Below are 22,269 nucleotides of genomic sequence, written 5' to 3'. Positions count from 1 at the left end.
CACAGCAAAACGTTACCCATGTATTTTTGTGGCTTCACCATAAGCTTTTATAATAAACAAATCAACAGCAGAGTTTTGATTTGGTGTGATTTACAACCGCACGTAATAGGCGTCGGTATTGCAATCTACTGTTACTTATATCTATGCTGTTTTGATATTATCATTTTGTTTGTTTAAGGTTGTCGTACTCACATTTTTATCCGACTGTATGTACCTGTATGACTTTTTTTGAGTAGGATAGGTCCCATATAATTCGATACAGAGACTCAAGTGATAAAGTACACAAGTAGGTAATATGTTGCATTATTTTCCAGCGATTTTCCTTGCGTCTTGAGGAAACGTCTTCGAGCACCCAGATAAAATTTGTGTAGCCTTCCTTGATAGGCTTTTGTAAAATGAAACTCATACAGGAAGGAAACAGCTGAGAGCGCGTTCAATAAAAAACGTTCCAGATTTTTCTATAGGTAACAACAAGACATTCTTTTTAAGATTATTTTTTATGACTTTTCTAAGCATGGTAAATACCTTCATATTTCTCTTGACAACCTTAATCTTAAGGAATCTAAAAACCGCAAGAACCAATGGTTTTGATCACAAAACAGTTGAAAACACGTTTATACCACAAACCTACATCAAAGACTTTTCTGAGAGATAGAAATATTCATCATTATACACATTTATTTGGTGAAAGTAAATCATGAATATCGCTCGATTTCGATCATCTGTGAAAGTTATGTTATAAATTAAAAACAATCATGCTATTTAAAATAAAACAATCTCTGAAATTTCGAGGTTTTTTGATTCAGTTTAAATTGTAACAATGTTAGTGTAACTAACTCTAGCACATTCAGTTTTTTTTAATGCGATCATCTCTAGAATAAAATTATTGTCACAATCCATGTTTTTCCTTAAAACAATATTTGCTATGCTCATGTTATATTATCACTCTATTAAGACCGTTTGAGAAAACGACGTTAAATTGAAAATTTATTTTAAACCACTCAACCTTTTAATCAAGTTGAGACACCGTTCATTAAAACAACAAACTATAATTTCTAACAAGCATCACTTACACCTAAACAATTAATCGAATACCAATCGACAGATCGATTAGTCGCAAAAGAATCGAGTCGACCGCGATCACGATCACATCGCAGGAAGCGACCACAGCCGTATAATCAAATCTTCGTATGCCGTGTAAAAACACGCGCGCGCGCATGTAATTAGATGATACGGTGCGCGCACGCCGAGGTAATGTTTCAGTAGTTTCACTTGGGTATTTATTTTGGGGTTTTAGGTTTTTTTTTATAGAATAATTGACGAATGTTTTGAAGTGGATTTGGTTGAAACTCAGCCTTATTGAAGCGTCTAATATCGTGTGTAAATATCTGTGTTGTTCGATAATCTAACTTTTATTTGAAGTCAATATTTGTATGCCTTTTAATATAGCTAAATATCCTACATGCTTTTAGTAGTCGTTACGGGTAGACAAAAGCCTGAAAGTCTTGACAAAGTGTATTGTGTTGCCTGTTGTAACTGGGTTTAGGAGCTCAGAATCTCAGTAACTTCATGTAAACCACTGGTATTCAGCTGCATGCTAGACTGTTCAAATAGTTGGGAAAAGCCTAGGCAGATAATACCTACATAACAATATTTCTCAACGAGACATGTGTTTTTTCTGTCAATCTACGAATATGCAATCCGTCAATATTCTTTCAATTATGCAATTGACACGTACCTTTGTTATGTATTAACAATCATAACTATTTGATTGATGAAAGAAAGCATTGATTGCTTGGAAGAGCTGATGATTGCTTCGCAAATTGATTGATTGATGTTTTAGGGCTATTGAAATTAAATTATCTTCACCTTATTTGATATTTATGAATTCGAAAAGCCAGGCCAGGTAGGATGAGCTAAAACTTAAGTTCAGATAAGTTTATTATGGGCTGCGGGATTGTTCCAAGTCGGAAGTGTTACCAAGAGTGATGGGTTTTAGTCAGCAAGAGTTTGACACTCTCTCACGTTGCACCCCAAGCGGGAGGGGTCAATTGATGATTTTCCATGAAAAAAAAGTTTATTATAGTTCCATGAAAATAAAGTTTATTATATACTTACTGGTAGAAAACTTACCAAATAATAAAACCATTTAGTGTGATTGAATTCTTATTTAACCAAAAACTAAAAATATTATCCTACTGTTTAAGAACTGCATTACAAACCGCAACATAGTATTACAGTCTAGATTGTCCATTTTCGATACAAAAACTTGGCAGATCCGTTTATATCGTAATTAGGTATGCAAGGAAAATTATCGAATTAAAACTATCAATGTATATGTTATGGTCTATTTGTAGTATCGGATTATGTTTCGCTTGATTGGTTGTGCTAGTATATATGCTATTTATGTTATGAGTATGTATGTGTGATTGTTTGTATGTGTGCGCGATTGAGCACACATTTGTTGTGTTCACAAATAGCAGTGTTTTGTTTTAGAATTTTGTTTTTACATAGAAGACAAATACATAGAAATCAGAATTCACGGGATTAAACTAGAAGTGATTTTCATCGAGTAAGTTTATTGGCATAGTAAATAAAATCGTTATGTATAATTTAGAAATGTAGAAGATTTTTCTGTTAGTTTCTGTTGTTAGTAAATATGATGATATGTCATGATGATATTTTGTTGCAATTTTAATCTAGTTGTCTATCAGATTATCAGAACATCCGTATCCAAAGTATAATCTAGTCTGTCTACAGTACCAGAAAACCGGCAGACCGAAGCAGCACAGACAACGTATAGCTACACAAAATGAATGAATATGCAAATAAAAAATCTTCTCGATTGAAAGTCTGGTCGAAAAGTCAAGGTTTTTATCAAGGAATGTCAGTCCGTTTATAATAATATAGTAGCTTTATTATTGGTCATTATCATAGTCAATAAAAGGACTTTTAAGAAATTACTGAACTAGCGGCGCCAATTCCATTTTTGCATCCTTGGAAGGTCTACTATGTACAATGAAATGTAGAGGAATAATCTTATGGCTCTCTTTCGATTTTGGAAGCTTTTTATTGATAAATATTATGATAAGACATAGGAAACAAGTCAAAACTTAGGTGTTTCTCATCCCAGTGAAACTTATAGACACTTCCTATTAATTGAACGGCTGATTATGGTCAGGTTATCATTGTAGTTTGATATTGCAACCCACCTTAATTATATGATGCCATTTAACTTTACCAGTTTCATATTAACAAAGATACGATTATATAGGACATTAAACCATCTTAGCAAGGTTCTAAATTATAAAGCAACCCCAAAAAATCGTGAACACATTAATGAAAGAACATTATTACGTCTAATTACCGATTGATTTAAAAACAAACATACAGTACAGAACAAGTTTATTCAAGTGAATGTATGTTAAATCAAGGCTAAAAATTGTAACATGCGGAAGGAGGTAGATATAAGGAAGTTTCAGACCTACACTCGGTTTGAAAGGTCTCGCCTGAGCCGAAACTGATGTGTGATTGTTAATTATTAATGGTGTTGATTATGGTAATATGTAGTTTACTCGTATAATTAAAAAAAAAAACAATGTAGCGTTCGCGTGGATACAAGAAACCCAAATCTCTATTGATAGAGTAATATATAATAATAATAGTCTCTACTAAATACTCAGTTAACATTCTAGGGATAAAAATGTTGAAAATCAGGATCAAACGTTTGTATGTGTTAATGGATGTAAATATATTAATTAGAATATTGAGGAATTGCAAATCACCATATGAGCTGTCGAGGTGCCTACACCTGTTGAAAATCTAGGACAATGTCATTGAATTCTAAGAAAAAACTTTATTACATTATGAAAAAAATACAATTCAGTAACAGCTAAGTCTAGTACTTCAGATAATAGAGGTCAAAACTAGGCCAAGTGTGCCACGAATAGTTTGCACTATATTCAATGAAATGTTCACGATTTGCAGTTACTTAGTGTCCATAAGTCAAGAAGTTGTAGTTAGTGTCCATAAGTTAAGCGTAAAAGTCGGTTTGCAATTACTACAACTTGTTTTTGAAGTCTAGAAAGTAAGCCTGTTTAGACGATGGCCATTTTGGGATGACTTCAGAAATAGACCAGTTAATCTTCGAAGACTTTTCATCTTCACAGTACTTATGTCTATACAATATTTATACTATTTCAGAAATTGTTTTAATACCAGAGACCAGCTAGCTACGCAGGACATATTATAGTGCACACGCATTTGCGCAGACACACTCACTATTCAGTCACTCTCATAGAACGACGGGAAAACAAACTGACACGATCGGAGAGGATTATTACTCAGAAATAACTATTTATTTTACGTAGGTACTGATAATATTACTTATATAATCATATTTGTATTCTTAGGGCCACTTTGTAATGTATAGGGCCGGTATTACGTTACTAATAAATTCATTAGCAAAGTTAAAACACATTCCTGCATAAAGTTGCCACTATGAATTCCAGTTTAACTTAGTATGGAGCTATTTACAAATCAATTAGACGAATAACCTCTTTATAGTTCTACCGAATTAAAATCCGGGGTACATCATACTATCATGCCTCCGATATTGCCTGAATTTGTTCTTCTTCCGTACCTTTCTGTTTGTATCTGACGTCATCTTAATAATTTAATTCTATTTACAACAAAATAAGTAATATAGTCTATTTTTAGGTGTTAATTGCTCGTGAGATATTGGAACCGTGTAAAAATAACTAACAAGTCAAGTTAACAAGCCCAAACTTAACAAAGCGAATCGAACACCTTTACGGCTGAATAATTTTCGTCACTAGTATTGTACCTAATTCCGTTGTTATTTTTGTTTTTAATGTAGTTTTTTTACGGTTTAGGCTGAACCGGTAGCATGATTTTTTTATTTGTTACTTTATTATTATTTTGAACCCATAATGTCCCACTGCTGGGCAAAGGCCTCCCTATCTTGCTTCCACACTTCTCGATCTTTCGACCGAGCCCACCAGTCTCGACAATAGGCGTTCAGGTCATGACGCCATCTCTTCCGGGGCCTACCCCGCCTGCGGTGTCTTAAAAAATGAAAATCCAAGCTCCATATAACTCATTTAAAAAACGAGTAGACTACATAAGCCATCAAGAAACAAAACACTATCTTACAAACCCCCCATATAAACAATAGAATCTTCAATGAGTATCATAAGCAATTTTTCCTCACTTTCTAGGCTTTCAATAGAATCTTGGTGTTCCAAGCTTCCGACACACTTAGCCGACGTGAGACCTCCGTTGTAGGAAATGGCAGTTTTGCCTTAATTAAACCTGATTGAAAAGCGGAAGGTCTTAAAGCTATAATTGCAGTGGAAATCAGTTTAGATGATAACAGATACGGTTTGTAGGAAGAAAGTGGTGAGAGACTTCTGTGAAATGAGTTGCCTGTTTGAGATAAGTTCGGTGATACAAGCATAGATTTTAGATCTGCAAAATTGCTATATTACCTACGGAAGATTGTTTGTAGTATTGAGAAATGCGTAAAATCTAGAAAAAAGAATAACATAGATGCAAAAGCCTATAAATTATGTCTGTTACAACATTTTAACGGCTAATCCAAAGAAAAAGCTGTATTGTCTTCAAATTAGATATGAGCTATCTCAGTACGTTTTCCAACAATTACATCACACGACGTCTTTACAATGACGATTGTTGTCGTACAAAAGCCTTTGGACCAAGACAAGGCAACGTCCGTTCATAATTCTCAATGGTAATTAAAAATGCCAATTGTTTATCCATTTTGTTCCCCCACCCTTGCATTGTTCGCGACAATCAACCATGAAGGCCCAATATCGAACATTTTCACGAACGCCGTTTAAAAATAAGCATTTTAATAAACTAGTATACGTGCTCGCGTGTAATACTTTCGAATACATTTAGTTGCGACCTCTAAAATCAGTACGTGTATAACGAGGCGGCGGCGACATAAAAACCAACCAGGCTATGATCCAAAAGAAAAATAACAATCAGAAAAATTACCTTTGTCGTGTTCTGTATTTGCAAAAACGTCGCGATGCCCGCCCGAACGCGGTTCTTCACGCCCCTTATTGTTCCTTTAGAACTTTTTATCGTCGATGGCATCTCCTCGTTTTTATAATCCTTCACACCGGCAAAGTATTCCAATTCAGACACTTCACTCTCACTTTTAGAACCAACACTAACACTTTTCACATCATCAAATTGTTTTTCGTTTAGATGGAAGTCGTAATATTTGTCCGTATCAAAGTAATGGCTGCTGTAAATCAGTTGCTCTTGTTTCATCTTGTCCTGTTGCTTTCGCTCCTCGTAAGTGCTCTCGCTAATCAGCGGCGTTTTGGAGCACAAGGTCGCGGGCAGCGACTCCGTCGTGTTCTTGCACTCGCTATTAAACTGAGAAACTAGACGGAACGATGTGAGCTGTGCGCTTTCTTTTGAAATATTAGCATCCTCATTAATATTCTGGTTCGCTTCCTCGTGCAGCTCGGGCTTCGCCTCGCTTTCAGTTTCGACCGTATTTAGTTTCGCTGAACGGTCTCTTATGTCTTGCAGCAGACCCTGCGGTAGAAAGCTACTGTCTTTATTGTTCGCTTTGGCGACCGTCTCCGGCGCGTCGGGTGATTCCGCACTCTGTTTCTTTTCTTTTTTACTATATTCGCTATGACTTTCATCGGCGTGCACGCTTACGTTTAGCTCACTACTATTCAGAGAATCGCATGATATATTCGAGTCGTTGTCTTCAAAATCTACTTCGCTTTGGTTGTTCCCGTTTCTCGAGCTGATTAACGTTACAGATACAGCTTTCTTTATTGAACTACTTTTTGAGGTTTTCTTTTTGGGTAAAGGTGGAGGAGTGCCGTCAAGGTCGCTGCAGGTTCCCGAGTCCAGTGTGTCACTAGGGGAACACTGCCCGCTTGACATAACCATATTGGTCATTGAGTTGAAAGAATTGCAATATATGTATGGCGCTTTATCTGTCTTCAGAAGATCTTCGTTTTCTAGTATTTTCGGTCTGTTTTCTTCAACATTTAATCTGACTAAGCTGTTGTTTTTCTTGCACACGTCGTTAATCTTGAAACTTTCGAAGTCGACGTCACTCTTGAGATGAACACTTGATATTTTTGGCGCTTTCGGTTTATCTGCGTCTGTGTTTATTCTGATAGTGACCACGTGTGGGCCGTTGAGAGCGTCCGTGCTAGGCGTACTCGCGGGTCGGTCTGACTGGGTCGCCGCAACGAATACCGTTGCAGATGGTGTCTTAGAATTAAGGACGAGTGAGTGCATCGAACTTAGCGAGTCCATCCGGACGTCGGTGGCGGTGAACCCGTTTGTGTTCATACTGGCGTCGTCACTTGTTATTTGTGTATAAGTGGTCGATCCTCTTTGCTTCACCTTCGGGGGTAAAGGAGGGATGTATTCGACACTGGGACGAGGCGTTACTTCTTCCATCATTGTGCTTGCTAATAAATTGGCATAATTAACGGTGCTTCCCGTTCGCAATGCTGGTCAGGTCCGCTCAGATACTGTTGGATGTATAAGGCATAATGGTTCCGGTGACCGTTCGTGACTGGGTCAATAATCCGCTCAGGTGGCCTGTTTTTTTGCGCGTTGTTTATTTACACCTGGAACGAAAGAAATCTTGAATTAGAATATATATCAAAATACATAAAGATACACATTGAAAAGCATTCAAGGAATAATGGGAATATCAATCTTTTTCTCGAAAAAAATAAAAATAAAATGTGCAACTTTAGTTCTACAAATAACCTGCAAATTAAAGTGTCGCCCTATAAAAGTCACGTAGTTAATTAGTACACAAGGACAAATTACAACAGTACTAAAGAAAACATTTTTCAATGTACTCCACGCAATGGCTTACATAAGATACTTGCAAATGTGGAGCAATTCAAACTAATGTGTTACAATTATTTGAAACGTGTCTTTTCTATAACATGATCATTAGACCTTATTATGTACACATTAAGGTTGTCTTTTCAACATCATTAGCTATTAAGTGTAGGAGATAACTTTGTAAATGTAAGGGAAAATTGATTTGTAATATTTTCTTCTAATATTCAGTGGACTCTTACGCATTAAGTTATTTACACTTTCGTAATGGATACCCAATTGCCAATAATTTCCCATATTATAAGACTATTAAGTAGGTGTAGTGAATATGGAGGAAAATATTTTACGTAATCGGAAAGACTTATTTTATAACTCATAATTGCCTGGCCTATCTTTGTTTTGAATGAAAATTTATTGTAGTTGGGTAACTCATGCATGGGTCTAAATCTATCCGGCCATTTTTATTACAATAGATAGTTATCAACTACTTGAAAATGTATACTGCTATTCAAATAATATTCACATAATATATACTATTAATCAGTCTAGAAATAAACAATAACTAATTGTAAATTAATAATAAAAAAAAAACAATTAAAGCAACTTCTATTTGATTAAAGGTGTTCGAAGAAAAAAAAATCTACCACAACTTTTTATGCACTATATAATAGTATATTGTATATAATTGTAAAACAAAAGACGATCTGTATAATCAATTTTTCACAGTAGAAACAGTGAAACAATAACACTACAGCAAAAAAAATAGGCAAAAAACTTCCATCGCATTATATCAACTGTATTTACGTAATCTTTGATGATATTACAAACAAATAAATAATGATATCTTATTTTTATTTAGAGAAAGTTGCAGCTAATCTAATTGTAACTGCCTTTGTCATCAATGGGTAACGATGACAATATTAAAGGTAACTGAACTATTTTTATAGACGGCTTAATAAGGAATACGTACGTGTTTAAAGATTAGTTTGGATTATGCGCTTAGACGTTATAAAATTTTCCTAACTTGGTATCTAAGAATAATACACTCCAATGTGGTAAATTACCGGTGGTGAAAATATTGCTATGAAATCATAATGTGAATGGTAACTCATGCTATAGTATCCAAGCGCCATGTATTCTATGAACACTGGTACTAAACTGCATGCTGTAGGACTGGAAGCCAACCCCAACATAGGAAAAAGGCTAGGTACATAGATGATTAGGTATAGGTATACTATTTCTTAGCTGGATCACCCTTATATGATGGACCCGTATTTCCCTATCGACATAATTTTATCCTTATTAAAAATGGTCTATTTTCATTGTCTTTATTGAACAAACAAGTTGCATACCTTGACCTTCTAACAACGTCTAAAGAAGCAACAAAGTCACTGCACTTGTAAAACAAACACTCTGTATACAGCTCACGCACACATGTCTACACGTAAACAAATGATACGGTAAATCTAGACGTCTGATATCCAGATCAACTGACAGATTTGCATGTACAAGACGAGAATCGATTAGAGTTGCAGTCGGTTTTAATTTTAATCGATTCTAACTAAGATTATCGGGGTGAAGATTGAATAGTAATGAGGTGCAAAAGGAAAGCATATTTTGTCCTGAATTGTATTGATACCGAACTCAAACTTATTTTTTTTCGATTCAGTAGTTTTATTCAGGCTCTTCAATGCGAAGATGTAACAAATAAATACAAAACAAGATGAAATGTTTTTTTAACTGATAATACATGAAATTATGACTAGCTATATTTTTAAAGCAAATCTTTAAAAATATAGCTAGTCTTTATTTTAATTGTCTTTCAGGTGTTAGACGTCTTAATAACCATTTCAACAGAACTAAGCAGATCATTCATCATTGCACAAATATAAAAATAATACTTTCGATTCGCACAAAATTATACGCGAGAATTGAGGTTTTCTAATGAATTATTTATGCTTCAAACGATTTGTTTTGGCTTCCATTGCGTATTGTCATAGCGACTGAGACTAATGTTATTAGGCAAATGCTATAGCTATTGCAATCGGCTTAGAGCAGTGGTAGCGTGTAAATTTTAGGCATATTATTTCTATTTTGTGATAATTTGATAAAGTAAGAAAATAATAATTATCTAGATTTTATCAATTAATAATTGAGGCAGACTGTTGTGTGTGTTGATAAATTCCCGGATAATAGAAGTATTTTCAGTTGACAAGCTATAATTAACTTACGATAACATTGCTTAATTATTAAAAGTAAAACAAAGAACAATTATAATTTTCCACTCGCTTAGCTCCTAATTTTAACGTGTTGTTTGCATGCATTTTACTAATTAGTACTTCGTGTACCTGTCTTTTTCATTCAATATCAACTATCTTTTTTTTATTAATTTATGAATTGACTTATTTTCCTTCCTTGTACTTCTTTCACAAAGAAAACTACACAAATTTACTAAAGAGGATACATTTTGAATGTACCTTAAAGACTGAAAATACTGAACCGATTTCAAATATTATTTCTCTCTTGGAAGTAGCTTTCCAACAGAGAAATAATATTAGGCTATATTTTATTTCGATAAGGGCAGTAGTTCCCACGGGACGCGAGTGACATAACAGCGAACGGCAACTGACAAATAAAATCTCTATGCTATTAATTCATATCTGTATACGTAATGAATCAAAATATTGTTCCGGATAGTGATCACAGCTGACGATGATGATAAATCATTGAATTAAGCAGTTTTATTGTATTGTTTTTATTTAACGAACTGAAGTATTAAGTAAGATATTACGAAGCTTGTCGTGACGAGATAATATCTGCTATCTATAAATCTATAAGAAACTCAAGCCTACTAAATCAATTAGATTTGGAGTTTTAGAAAGATATTTAGTTACATTTTCTAGGGGTGGTAAATTTACCACAAAATCTGTACATTATATTTTAAAATAAACTTAACTTATATTTACATAAAAAAAGAAAACTTAAAACTAATAAATGGTGTCGAAAAATTGATCCTCATCGCTGTCACACGGCAGTGTAGGTACCCAAAAGGCTGGCTGCATTGCCACGTTGAATGGCAATGCTTAAACGTCGGGCGAAATAAGTTTGTGAATAAGCATAGAACTCAGGTTACAGACTGGCTTATACAATAAATGGATATTAATAATATGATAAGTATATGGAAGAGTGGGAATAATTATTCTTAATCGGTCTTTAACACCACATTATACTCGAAAGATTAGACTTAATAGTGAAAATCGTCAATTTCGCTTCGGACGATCGCGTCAAAGAATAAAATACCTACTTATGTAAATTCTAAAAACCGGCTAAGTGCGAGTCGGACTTGCGCACGAAGGGTTCCGTACCAGAGCAAAAATGAGCAAAAATCACGCTTGTTGTATGGGAGCCCTCGCATAATATTTATTTTATTCTAATATCTATTTTATCCTAGTTTTCAGTATTTGTTGTTATAGCGGCAACAGAGATATACATTATCTGTGTAAATTTCAACTCTCTAACTATCACGGTTCATGAGATACAGCCTGGTGACAGACGGACGGACAGAGGAGCGAAAACAATAGGGTCCCGTTTTACCCTTTGGGTACGGAACCCTAATAAGATTGAAATGATCGAAATTACTAAACCGATTTTGAGCGTGAAGATTCTTAAATGAGATGATATAACATATAACTGAATCACATAAACATGAGCTTATGACGTCACTTACGATAAATTTCTTCTTGATTATAAGGAAAGTGAAAGTTTATTTATTAATCGCTTCCGATTTTTAATGATACAACTATAAAATTGTTAGCAATGCTGCTTAGTCGCCATTTTATTTTATTGTTTATGATATCTAAACAATTGTCACACAGTGTTTTTCATTAGGTAATCTTTTGATAGTATTGAATTAAAAAATGGTTTAATAAAGGATGGTGAAAATTCTTAACAGAAAATAGAGATTGAGTAAGTAATGAGTCTCCAAACGGAGAAAAATGGGGAACTTTATTTTTGTATTCATTTCTTGTCTTTTTCATAGCGTTAATTCATTTTTTATAAAGTATTATGCCTTGTGGCATTTTTTTGACATAAAGTATAAGAAACAATGTCGGCTATAAGTTCTTTACAACAATAAAATTTCTAACAAAGCTCATAATATTTTAACCTACTTTAGTACCAGTTAATTCTTTCGCTTCTAAGAGCTGTGGTTTTAACTTTCTATAATAAACGGTAAATGAGGTAAAACGGGTGTGACCGTGTGACGAACGGACATAAACAAAATCTCACATCATACTATGCCTATTTACGTTATTTTCCACTCATAATATTGAAGCAATAACTTTTAGGCATTTCCAAAGGTTTCGAAAAATTTTCGACTCGTATTACTTATACAAAATAATTTTCATGAAAAAAGTATAGTTTATTTATTTATTAAATTACAAAAAATAAATTATATAATTAATTTCTGTCAATTCTTTAAATATGTTTCTTTTTCTTTTAAAGACAAAATTTAATTTTCTATTTTATTCGTTTTAAGTATTTTTTCTAGTACCTACCTGCACGTACAATATATCTTTCAACATGACTATCAACAAAAAATATCACACCTACAAATTACTTACCCAACAAACCTAAAACCCAATACCTGCTACATCACTATCCTATCATTATAAAGCACTACTTATGGACAATAAAATTATCGTTGCGTAACTTTTACCATTGGCTGTTTCTTGTTGACAAAATATGGCGGGTTATACTTTCACTGGCCAGATGTCCGAGTTTCGAGTCGCTAGTGATTGAACAAGTGGAATTTGATAGGCTCGACTCGTGTTCCGTAACTGACAACTCTGTTATGAAGGCTGGAAATGAGACTTTGAAATTGGAACAGCTGTGATGTGCTCTTGTTTTGTGCTTCATGTATTTTACTGGTAGTGTGAGTTACACATTACTAGTTGACGGGTTGACCTTTATGGGTGATACGAACTTATGAATGATATATAATGTAAGTATTATCGTCAGGTCTCCTCGGCTGTAGTTGCTTCCTAAGATTAATTAAGTATTCGGATTTATGAGAAATCTATGTCTAAGCTGACGGCAGCTTATTTTTTTTCTATAACGTCCTAATTCATTCGCACCATTCACGGCGCTTAATAATTATTATTATAGAAAGGAAAAATGGTTCATCATTAGTCTCATCCCATCTCAGTTAATAAAAAAAAATCAAACTTAAAAAATAAGAACCTCCTTTTTGGGAAGCCTTAAGAAGAAGAAATTTCTTTCTAGTGCCTTATAACGACATTACGAACCATCGAAGAACCATATTCACCTCGGGCAATACACTGAAAACCATAATTTGCTTACAATGGCATTTTTTAAGCTTTACTCATACATTACATAGTCCAGTCTAGGTACTCTTGTACTTTCTACATGATTGTACTTGGTTAGTCTCGGTTTCCCTTGAGAAACCATTTTTCTGATAACCTGACTATGTAGCAGTGAAAGTATGATTTCTATGCGTCCTTGAAATGACAGTTGTTTTGCTGTTTGTCGGTGACATTATTTGTAGTGTTTTATTGCGTTATTTATTTTTATTTTAAGAAACAATACTTTAGGAATGTTTTTAGTCAGCAAAATTACTTTTAGTAAAAGTCCGTCAAAATGGCAGATTTGGCGTTATTAGTAAGCATTTTTATTTATTTAAATTAAATCAATTGAATAAAGTAAAATAAATCAATTAAGTGTATCATTAGACTAATTATCATATATGTATGTAGATCTATATTCAAAACTTTCTTGACGACAGTTCTACAAACACGCCATCTCACCGAGATATTTCCATTTGAACATACAGCGTGTTGAGAAATATGTGGTCATTATACACAATGACCGGTTGTCACGGCAACACTGAATGTTTTTCACAATCGATTGATTGTAAGGAAACCAAGGTGTTGTGTAGTGTTTAATTGTTAGATTGGACATGTACAGGATGTTTTGAAAAATTACGTGATAGCGGACAAAGTGGGTACCTAATGAATTCGGTTTTCATACATCAATTAGAATAGTTTGTTGGTCAAAATTACTTGTAATTGAAATACATTGATGCGGACTAATTTTTATTATTTAAGTATGCTTTTGGAAGTTTCTAGTATTATAAAGTTACCTCTATATACCAAAACATGAATTGTAAACTTGCAATGTTATTTCTGGTTTCGGAATAGAGGCCGAATTATTATTATTATCATATTATAAACTCTATAGATCACTAAGTATTACAAATAAAGGCGTGTTTATAGCTTTACCAGATTGCTAAATGCACAGCTACCTACAAACTATTAAGGTGTTATTATCATAACCATCACGACTTGTCTTAAATATTTGAAATAAATCAACTAAAATGACCAATTTACTGTCAAACGGACGACGCATCCGGCGATTAAGGAATATTTTTGTAATTATTATGTGTTTTATATGTTGTAATAGTTAATATAATAGAAACAGGTGGTTCTACACAAATAATTATTTAAAAAAACCAAGTAAAAACCACTGCGTTTTTATGAAAAAAAAAGTTTTGCTTTTATGAAAAGAAACAATATTTGGCTTTAGCCAGTCAATTTCTAAATTCTCTTAATCGTGGTCAAAGCGGTCAATTTTAATTTAAAAAAAAAAAAAAAAAAACAAAGAGCCGTTAGACAGTATATAAAGTGTCACAAAGAAGTAAAAAAATAATAATACAAATGTAAGCCAGGCCATAACATCAAAAGTGCAAGATGCATTAAATGTGGAATATTGCAAGTAATCTTCTAACTGTAACCACGAACCGTTTCTAACTCGTTTTACAGAGAAAATACAAGCAATGCTACTTTTACAGCTATGATATTATAAAAATATTTTAAACTTAAACATTTTTAAAACATCCACTTAAATATCTACAGGTTGACTTTTTTTTAACGACGTAAAAAAATATCAAATAACCCCTCCCGCTGTGGGTTAGCAGCGGTGATGGAGTGTCAGACTCTTCCTGACTAAACCGTCGTATTCTTTTATGTTCCAAGGCCGCGGTATTCAAACAATCCCGCAGCCCCGGCAGGCCTTGGCCCTGCTGGGCCCCGCTGGATCTACAGGTTGATAGGCCGATTTTAATCACCAGATAACTTTTATCTGAAGAATATATTTGATGTTTAAATGATAGGATATTATGTATTTTAAAAAATCCAAACCGTTATATTTATCCTCAGATAGAAGTGAACTGATGTTTGAATATTCGGCCCTAAATATACCTACTGAATGTAATTATGTGTACTGAAAAAAATCAACAAATCAATGAAGGCATTTATAACTCTTATGGAATGCTAGGGCCTATAATTGACAAAAGAAAAACAAGTAGCTTCCTTTTCTACGAATTGGTGCAACCAAAGGGCACTATTGAGTTTTATTGTATAACAAAAAATACTGTAATTGGCAACGTTTTTCTTGTTATAGAATCCGACTACTTATAATATTGTTGTTGTGTAAAAATTTATAGACCGAATCGTTATAATCTACCTTCGATTTCTGCCATAAGTTAAAGATTTTATTTAATTTTTCTTTTATTTCAATGTAATATAATAGTACCATTAAGTATAGAGCCTTTTGTTTTTTAAGTTTTAATAACTTTGAATACATTTTCCGTAATTAAAAAGCTTACTTTTCAATACATAATGACCAATTTCGTCTCATTAACACAATTCGTCAAATCGTTGAAAAACAGTAAAAGTAACATACTTGGACTTTACAGCATCGACTTATTAAAATAATAAAAGAAATATGAATTTTAATTTAGCACTTTTCAATTCATAATGAGAAATTCATTTCAAATCACAACTCGTTAAATGATAATTAATTCAAAAACAGTAAAAGTCGCATATTAGCAGCGAAGCTAATTTTCCTACTTTAATGTCTTTATCCAAGTTTTTCCGTACAAATCAAATGGTCTGTAGAAAGTTGTCATAAAATCTTCAGCTTCGAGATTCTTCGTTTTTATTCGGATATTCACGACATTTCCTATTTTCATTGCTTCGGTACAACAATGGTTATTCCTAGAAATATGATACTTAGCTTCCTACATTGGATTAACTTTCTTTTCATCGAGAATTTGTCCTCACTAATAGTTTCTTTCAAACGGTTTATCTTTGAAAACAAAAGTGTTGATGGGAATTACAATCAAGGTTTTGTTTTTCTTTTTCTTTGCAAATAACTTAAATACTTCTTGGAGATTTTATATATTCGTAAACTAGGAATAGTTCAAAATAACATTGTGATATCGTTTACCATTTTATTAACCACGCCATAATAATTGGGTGTTTTTCATATCGTTCTAATTTTTTTTTTCAAAAATAAACATAATTGTATCAAAAAGTCTTCTATGTGGGTATATTTATAGTAACTAACAATCGCGAAAAATATAAGTATTTTTAACCATGTAACACCCTTGACTGAACGTTAATTAAACTGCAAGTATGTCACTATTCGAATAGACAACAAATTAATTACTCTTGTAATTAGTAACTTTGTGTATATATTAATTATAATAAGGTAATGCAAACATATCATATGCCCTATGTACCATGGAATTGTCTCCAAAATATAAAAGGTAATAGAAACTATTTTTATTGTATTTAAGATTTCAATTAAAAAACACTATAACCTATTCAATAAACAAAACATTATTTAAATGAAAAAAAAAACTGCTTCATTAAATTATTTCTGCAAAGGTACAGATTAAGTAAGTACCTACTTATAATAATATGACAAATGAGTAGGCGTTAAACCTTGAAATAACAGCAAACGAGTGTACTATTATAATTTACTATTACGTGACTTAATACGGATTATCAAATTTAATAATACAGTTGTCACTCTTGTTATAATTTTGTAATGGAATTATTAGTGCGAGAATACACGACAAGGCATTTGCAAGGTCATTTCGACAATTTATTATGTAGGTTAGAATGTTTATGTTAAGTTAAACTGTCCTTCTTTATCTTTAAGTATGAACAAGGCTTTTTTCTGATAGTAGTTGAAAAGTTTCTTATGTAAGGTTGAAGAGCGTATGGCCACAGATTATATAATAGTTACTACGTAACAGATAAATCACTCCATACAAAAAAGTCCATACCTACTGTTATAAGCACCTACAAGTTCCCAAACTACCTACAAATCCATAGCTGCGTTAGAAAATGAACCTTAAAAGTTCCAGCGCTCGATTGTTATTTCAATGCGATAGCGCACAGTTCAGTGACCGCGACCGTGCCGACAGCGAGCGTAGGGTTGCCTCTTACAATTAAAAAGGGAAACAAAGTTACGCTTATTTGTAACTAACTTCCCAAATCAATGGAGGTGCCCAACTACTTTTCGAGCACAGAACAGGCAAGTATTCTATACTTACCTATTACCCCTGGCACAACACCGCTGACCGCTGATACATACCTACTTACCTACCCAAAATTGGTTTCTGCGCAGCGATATATGCAATGTTCCAAGCCACCATTTAGTTGGACGAGAACTATACCTACTTATACTCGAAATGTTTTTAGCTACAAAACTCGGTAATCATTGCATGTATAACTAAGTATAAGGTATAAGTATCTATAATTTAAGTATCTAAAGTAAGTCGCTTATTTTTAAAATGACAAAGAAGATAAGTATTTTTACTTTAAATAAAAGGATACTTTAAAAAAAAATATTTCTAAATGCCTATACATATATAATAGGCAACCTTTATATTTTCCTACAATAGTCACATATACACCCACACAAATCAAAATAGTTCTTCAGTTTATTAGATAATTTTAAAAACCAAATAAACAATAACTGACTTGTTTACATCTCTAGGTAAACGGAAAAACGAAAGCTTTATATTTTTTATTTTACTTGATCTGCAACCAAGCACAGCACATAACTGGCCAGAGGTCGTCATGTTCACAAATAAAAATAATAAACATAAAACGTCACGAGCGGCTGTCGAAACCCCTGTGCCGCGTGGGGCTACCGGTAACCCAGCGAGCGGTAGGCATTTATCGCGCGCAAGTACGTCGAGTGACAGAGGCCTGGTATGGCTAAGAAAAAGCCGCAAGAGTCCATTGATCATAAAGTTAAGCTTGACACGGTAGGTCTGAAGACGAGTCCATCGACTTCCTGCGTGTTTGTAAGTGTCCTAGGTTACCGGGTTGAGGTGTAAGGAAGTCAGATAGGCAGATGCGCCATAAAAAATATTGATACTCAGCTGCATCCGCATAGACTGGAAACTGACCCCAACATAATAAGGAAAAGCTAGGCAGATGAGCGAATTATTAAAGAAGAAATAAAATATTCCACCAAAAACCAGAATTGTGACGTCAAAATTATTCTCGAACATTCCATATCCATCCAAATTAATAATAATAACCCACCACACTTATTCGGATGACCATTTAATTACAATAGTACAACGAAATGTATTATTAGTATTATGATATTCTAATGGTTTTGGCCTTTGATATTACCGATCCCGACATTTTAGTTGGGTCTCAAAAGTCACGCTGTCAAGGCCGTTGAGATGCGCACGCGACGTACACATCGAGCGCTAGAATGAGTGCCGCGTTTTTAAACTCCACTTCATTAGACAGACCTTGTGTCAAAAGGTTAGAAGAATTAGTGGTTTTGGTTTGGGAATTTAAATTACGTGTGGTGTTTTTGAGATGAGTTGATTTTGATTTTTTTATGATAAATAATTATATTCCTATATTTTTTTAATTTAATTTCTTCATAGAAATACTGTCTGATTAACAATCATCCGTATTAAGTACAAAGACAGGAATATTTTTTCCAAAACATAATTTTTTTTTTCAAGACTCGCACATTCTTTGAGTGAGCGAGCTATAACTACTCTAATCTTATATCCATCTCTGTCATTCACGAATTTTACCTGAGCACCACTTTTTGTAGCGATTACTCACTGGCGTACCGTCTTCAAATCCTGGTTCTATGACCACGACTTTATCCTTTATTACATTCATTAATGGATTAGTGGGTACATCTTCTATCGCTTTATATGTTTAAGGAGCAATGTATAACATTGTGTAAAATTGGTCGTCATTAACTTGTGAGAAGTGAATATCGTTCTCCTTAAATATGTGCATCAATGTTTGAATGTGTTAGGCGATATGGTTTAAAAACTCCTTCTAAAAGCCTTTTGTTATTGCTTACTTTCGGCATACTTCTATCTAATCTATTTTTAAATAGTGTGAATACACTATCACTCAGGTAAAATTCGTGAATAATAGTGTGTTTGTACATTTATTAGGATAATACTCGATTGTCCTTTAATTTTATTAATGAATATTAAAAGACAATCGAGTATTTTTCTAAAAAAATGTACCAACACACTATTATTGCTATTTACTCCAAATCCATTGTTTTCTGGTCTTTCTATGGGTGCCTTTGTGTGAGTAAAATAATATATTTACATCTGGATTCTCATATCAAAAACAACACCTTAATAAGATCATTATTATTAGCATCAACATACAGTTAGAAACATTCTTAAAACGACCTTAACATCAAACTCAAAACATCTTCACCCAGTGGCGGATTTACAAATATTCACTACTAGTAGTATTACTACTAGTAGTAGTAGTACTAGTAGTATACTAGTAGTATGGCTAGTAGGCCATTCAATTTTTGCCGCCCCTAATGATTGTGAACTTAATGATATTTCTGTCAGTTACTAGATTATTTTTGCAACCCGCTATGTAACGAAGAGTTTAATGTTGACCTAACAAGTTTATCTGACAGCCACTTTAAACGTAAAACCTCTGTAACTTTTAAACGGCTCTAAACTAAATTGAAATCGGTTCATTCGTTTGGGTACTATGATGAGTGGCGTACGATGCGGCCATCGGTTGGCACCCGGGGCGGACTACCTATTGAGCACCCCCCAAAAAAAAACGACACAATATAATCACGGACTAAAATTGTAATTGAGGTACTTAAAAATCGTGTAGAAATCATTCATGGTGCTTTTTGCTAGGTTTAACATAAAGAAACCGGACTCATACCACTGCAAAGTTATAAAGCGCTAGCAAGTTTTATAAAAACCAGTGCCAAGTAAAAAAGCCGCGAGCGCAGCGAGCGCAAAATTTTTAAGGTTTAGAACAGTAAAGTACCAAAACGAGTTTATAAAACCGGCCTAAAGTGAAAAAGTCACGAGCGTAGCGAGCGCGAAATTTTTTAGTTTTGGGGCACAAACATAACCAAACAAGTGTGAAAAAAAAACCACTGCAAAGTGAAGAAGCCGCGAGCGTAGCGAGCGCGAAATTTTTTAGTTTTGGGGCACAAACATAACCAAACAAGTGTGAAAAAAAAACCACTGCAAAGAGAAGAAGCCGCGAGCGTAGCGAGCGCGAAATTTGTGATTTTTGGGATGCAATGATATCTAAAGAAATTAGAAAAAAGTAACTGTCAAGTGAAAGGCGAAATTTTTGAGTCTTGGAACACAAAAATACTCAAACAAGTTTGAAAAAAACCAACGTAAAGTGAAAAAGTTGCGAGCGCAGCGAGCGCGAAATTTTTTGAGTTTTGGGACACAAAAGCGAAATTATTTGGGACACAAAAGTCCTCCATCTCCTGAACAGCTTAGCAATCGTCAGCGTAGAGCGTCAGTTGTGTTTGCTACTTCAGTGCTATAACTTTTTGTTAGATTTGACTTAAAGAGCGCAGAAATGATAAAGGAACCGCGAGCGAAGCGAGTGGATCTTTCAAATTATTTTTATTGAAACGCTATTGGAATATTTTAAAATTCATGATCACATAAACCTAAGTACCTATATATTACAGCGCGTTTATTAATCGTTTATTTATATGGATTGTGTACTCGTATAATTATAAATAAAAAAAAAATCGGTAAAAAAAATTGGCAAAATTTGCCGCCCCTCTAAATCTGCCGCCATAGGCACTGGCCTACTTGGCCTATTGGTAAATCCGCCACTGTTCACCTAATTTTTTTGTATAACAACCTGCATAACTATATGTACACCCATGTTTTTTACAAATAAAGTATCTTGTATCTTGTATCTTGTAACCTCTCCATGTACGCTAAACATCAGTGGTAACTGTCATGCACCTTAAGTCAATAGCAATAAGTACGATTTTCCTATAAAACTGTTACCACTGACCTGAAGTTGACTGTTCGACCTTCATTCGACTAATATACCAATCAATGCTATCCCCAACAATTAAAAAAATCTCATCTCCATCCAAGTTTACCTTCAAACCTGTTAGACTTTCGAACCGATCTGTATGTCCATTATGGTCAAGTCTAAGACACTGTAGACTGCAAACAAAGAGTCGGTCAACAGTTCACCCGATAGTCTACAAAATTAAATTTTGAAAGAAAATCTTGAGGCCAAGCAAAGTTTTCAGTCGGTCTGATACCGGCTAAATACCTTTTTTTTCGGGAAATCATCAAATGACCCCTCCCGCTGTGAGTGCAGCGAGAGTGTTAGACTCTTACTGACTAAATCCCACCATGTTCTTTCTTAAACCCTTCATGTACCAGACCTCGGTAACTCTTTCGAACAATCTTGCAGTTTCGGCTTTGGCCCTAGTTCCACTGGGACTGGCTAAATACCTGATCCTTGTAATGTATTGCTATTCATCTTCATACTGATTGGGCTCAAACAAACTATCGGCCGACTAACAGTTTGCAGTCTGCTAGTACTTAACGTGACTAGTTACCATATAAAGTGCTCCACAAGTTTTCATCTTGATTTATAAGTTTGTGTTTTCTACCTTCTCGTATGTAGCAGATGCGTTGATCGTTTGATATCACGTAATAGAAAATATAGTGTCATGTTTTATGGGCTGTGAAATACGTGGTGGTTTTTTGTTCGAGTCTTTTGTAAAACAGTCGTCATCTGTCTGGCCTTTTAGCAACAATGTTGGGATCGGATTAGTTTGTTAAACAGCACGGTGGATCAATATTAAGTGATTCTCGAGAGCAATGAAACTTGTTGTTAAGTATATGTTGTATGTAAACATCTTGAAGAGATGCCTTTTCTTGACAATATGCTTGACGTCCTCCTGCCCTTATTTCATTTGTTTTTTCAATTTATTTGGGTTCGTCGCAGTAGATTTTCTCCTTCCATAACTCTTCAATAATCTGCCGTCAGTTTGGGCAAATGAATAATTGAGTAATAAAAATATTTCCTTTTAAACACATTATACTAGTGATTACATAAGAGTTATCATTATATTCTGTGACAGTATATTTTGTAGAAACTCTCTCTAGTTTGTTATACTTTATATGTACAGGAAAATAAACTAGTGTCAGCGGACAATTTCGAGAGATGGAAAGTTTCAAAAGTA

The 22,269-nt window shown here is 34.0% G+C and overlaps 1 protein-coding gene across 1 annotated transcript in view; it reads right to left on the bottom strand.

Annotated features, from left to right (window-relative positions):
* The window catches only part of LOC110373262 (glutaredoxin domain-containing cysteine-rich protein CG31559), an 86,524-nt gene that overhangs the window by 38,323 nt on the left and 25,932 nt on the right, over positions 1-22,269 (bottom strand). The window contains exon 2 of the mRNA XM_021330478.3: positions 6,043-7,661. Within this exon, the coding sequence (XP_021186153.3) occupies positions 6,043-7,491 (1,449 nt within the window). The 5' untranslated portion in view covers positions 7,492-7,661. The remainder of the gene's footprint in view (positions 1-6,042; positions 7,662-22,269) is intronic.

This window comes from Helicoverpa armigera, chromosome 19 (assembly GCF_030705265.1).
Source record: "Helicoverpa armigera isolate CAAS_96S chromosome 19, ASM3070526v1, whole genome shotgun sequence".
In the NCBI taxonomy this organism is placed as follows: domain Eukaryota; kingdom Metazoa; phylum Arthropoda; class Insecta; order Lepidoptera; family Noctuidae; genus Helicoverpa; species Helicoverpa armigera.
The sequence above is the reverse complement of the archived record's forward strand: the minus strand, read 5'-3'. Positions and strand labels throughout refer to the sequence as shown.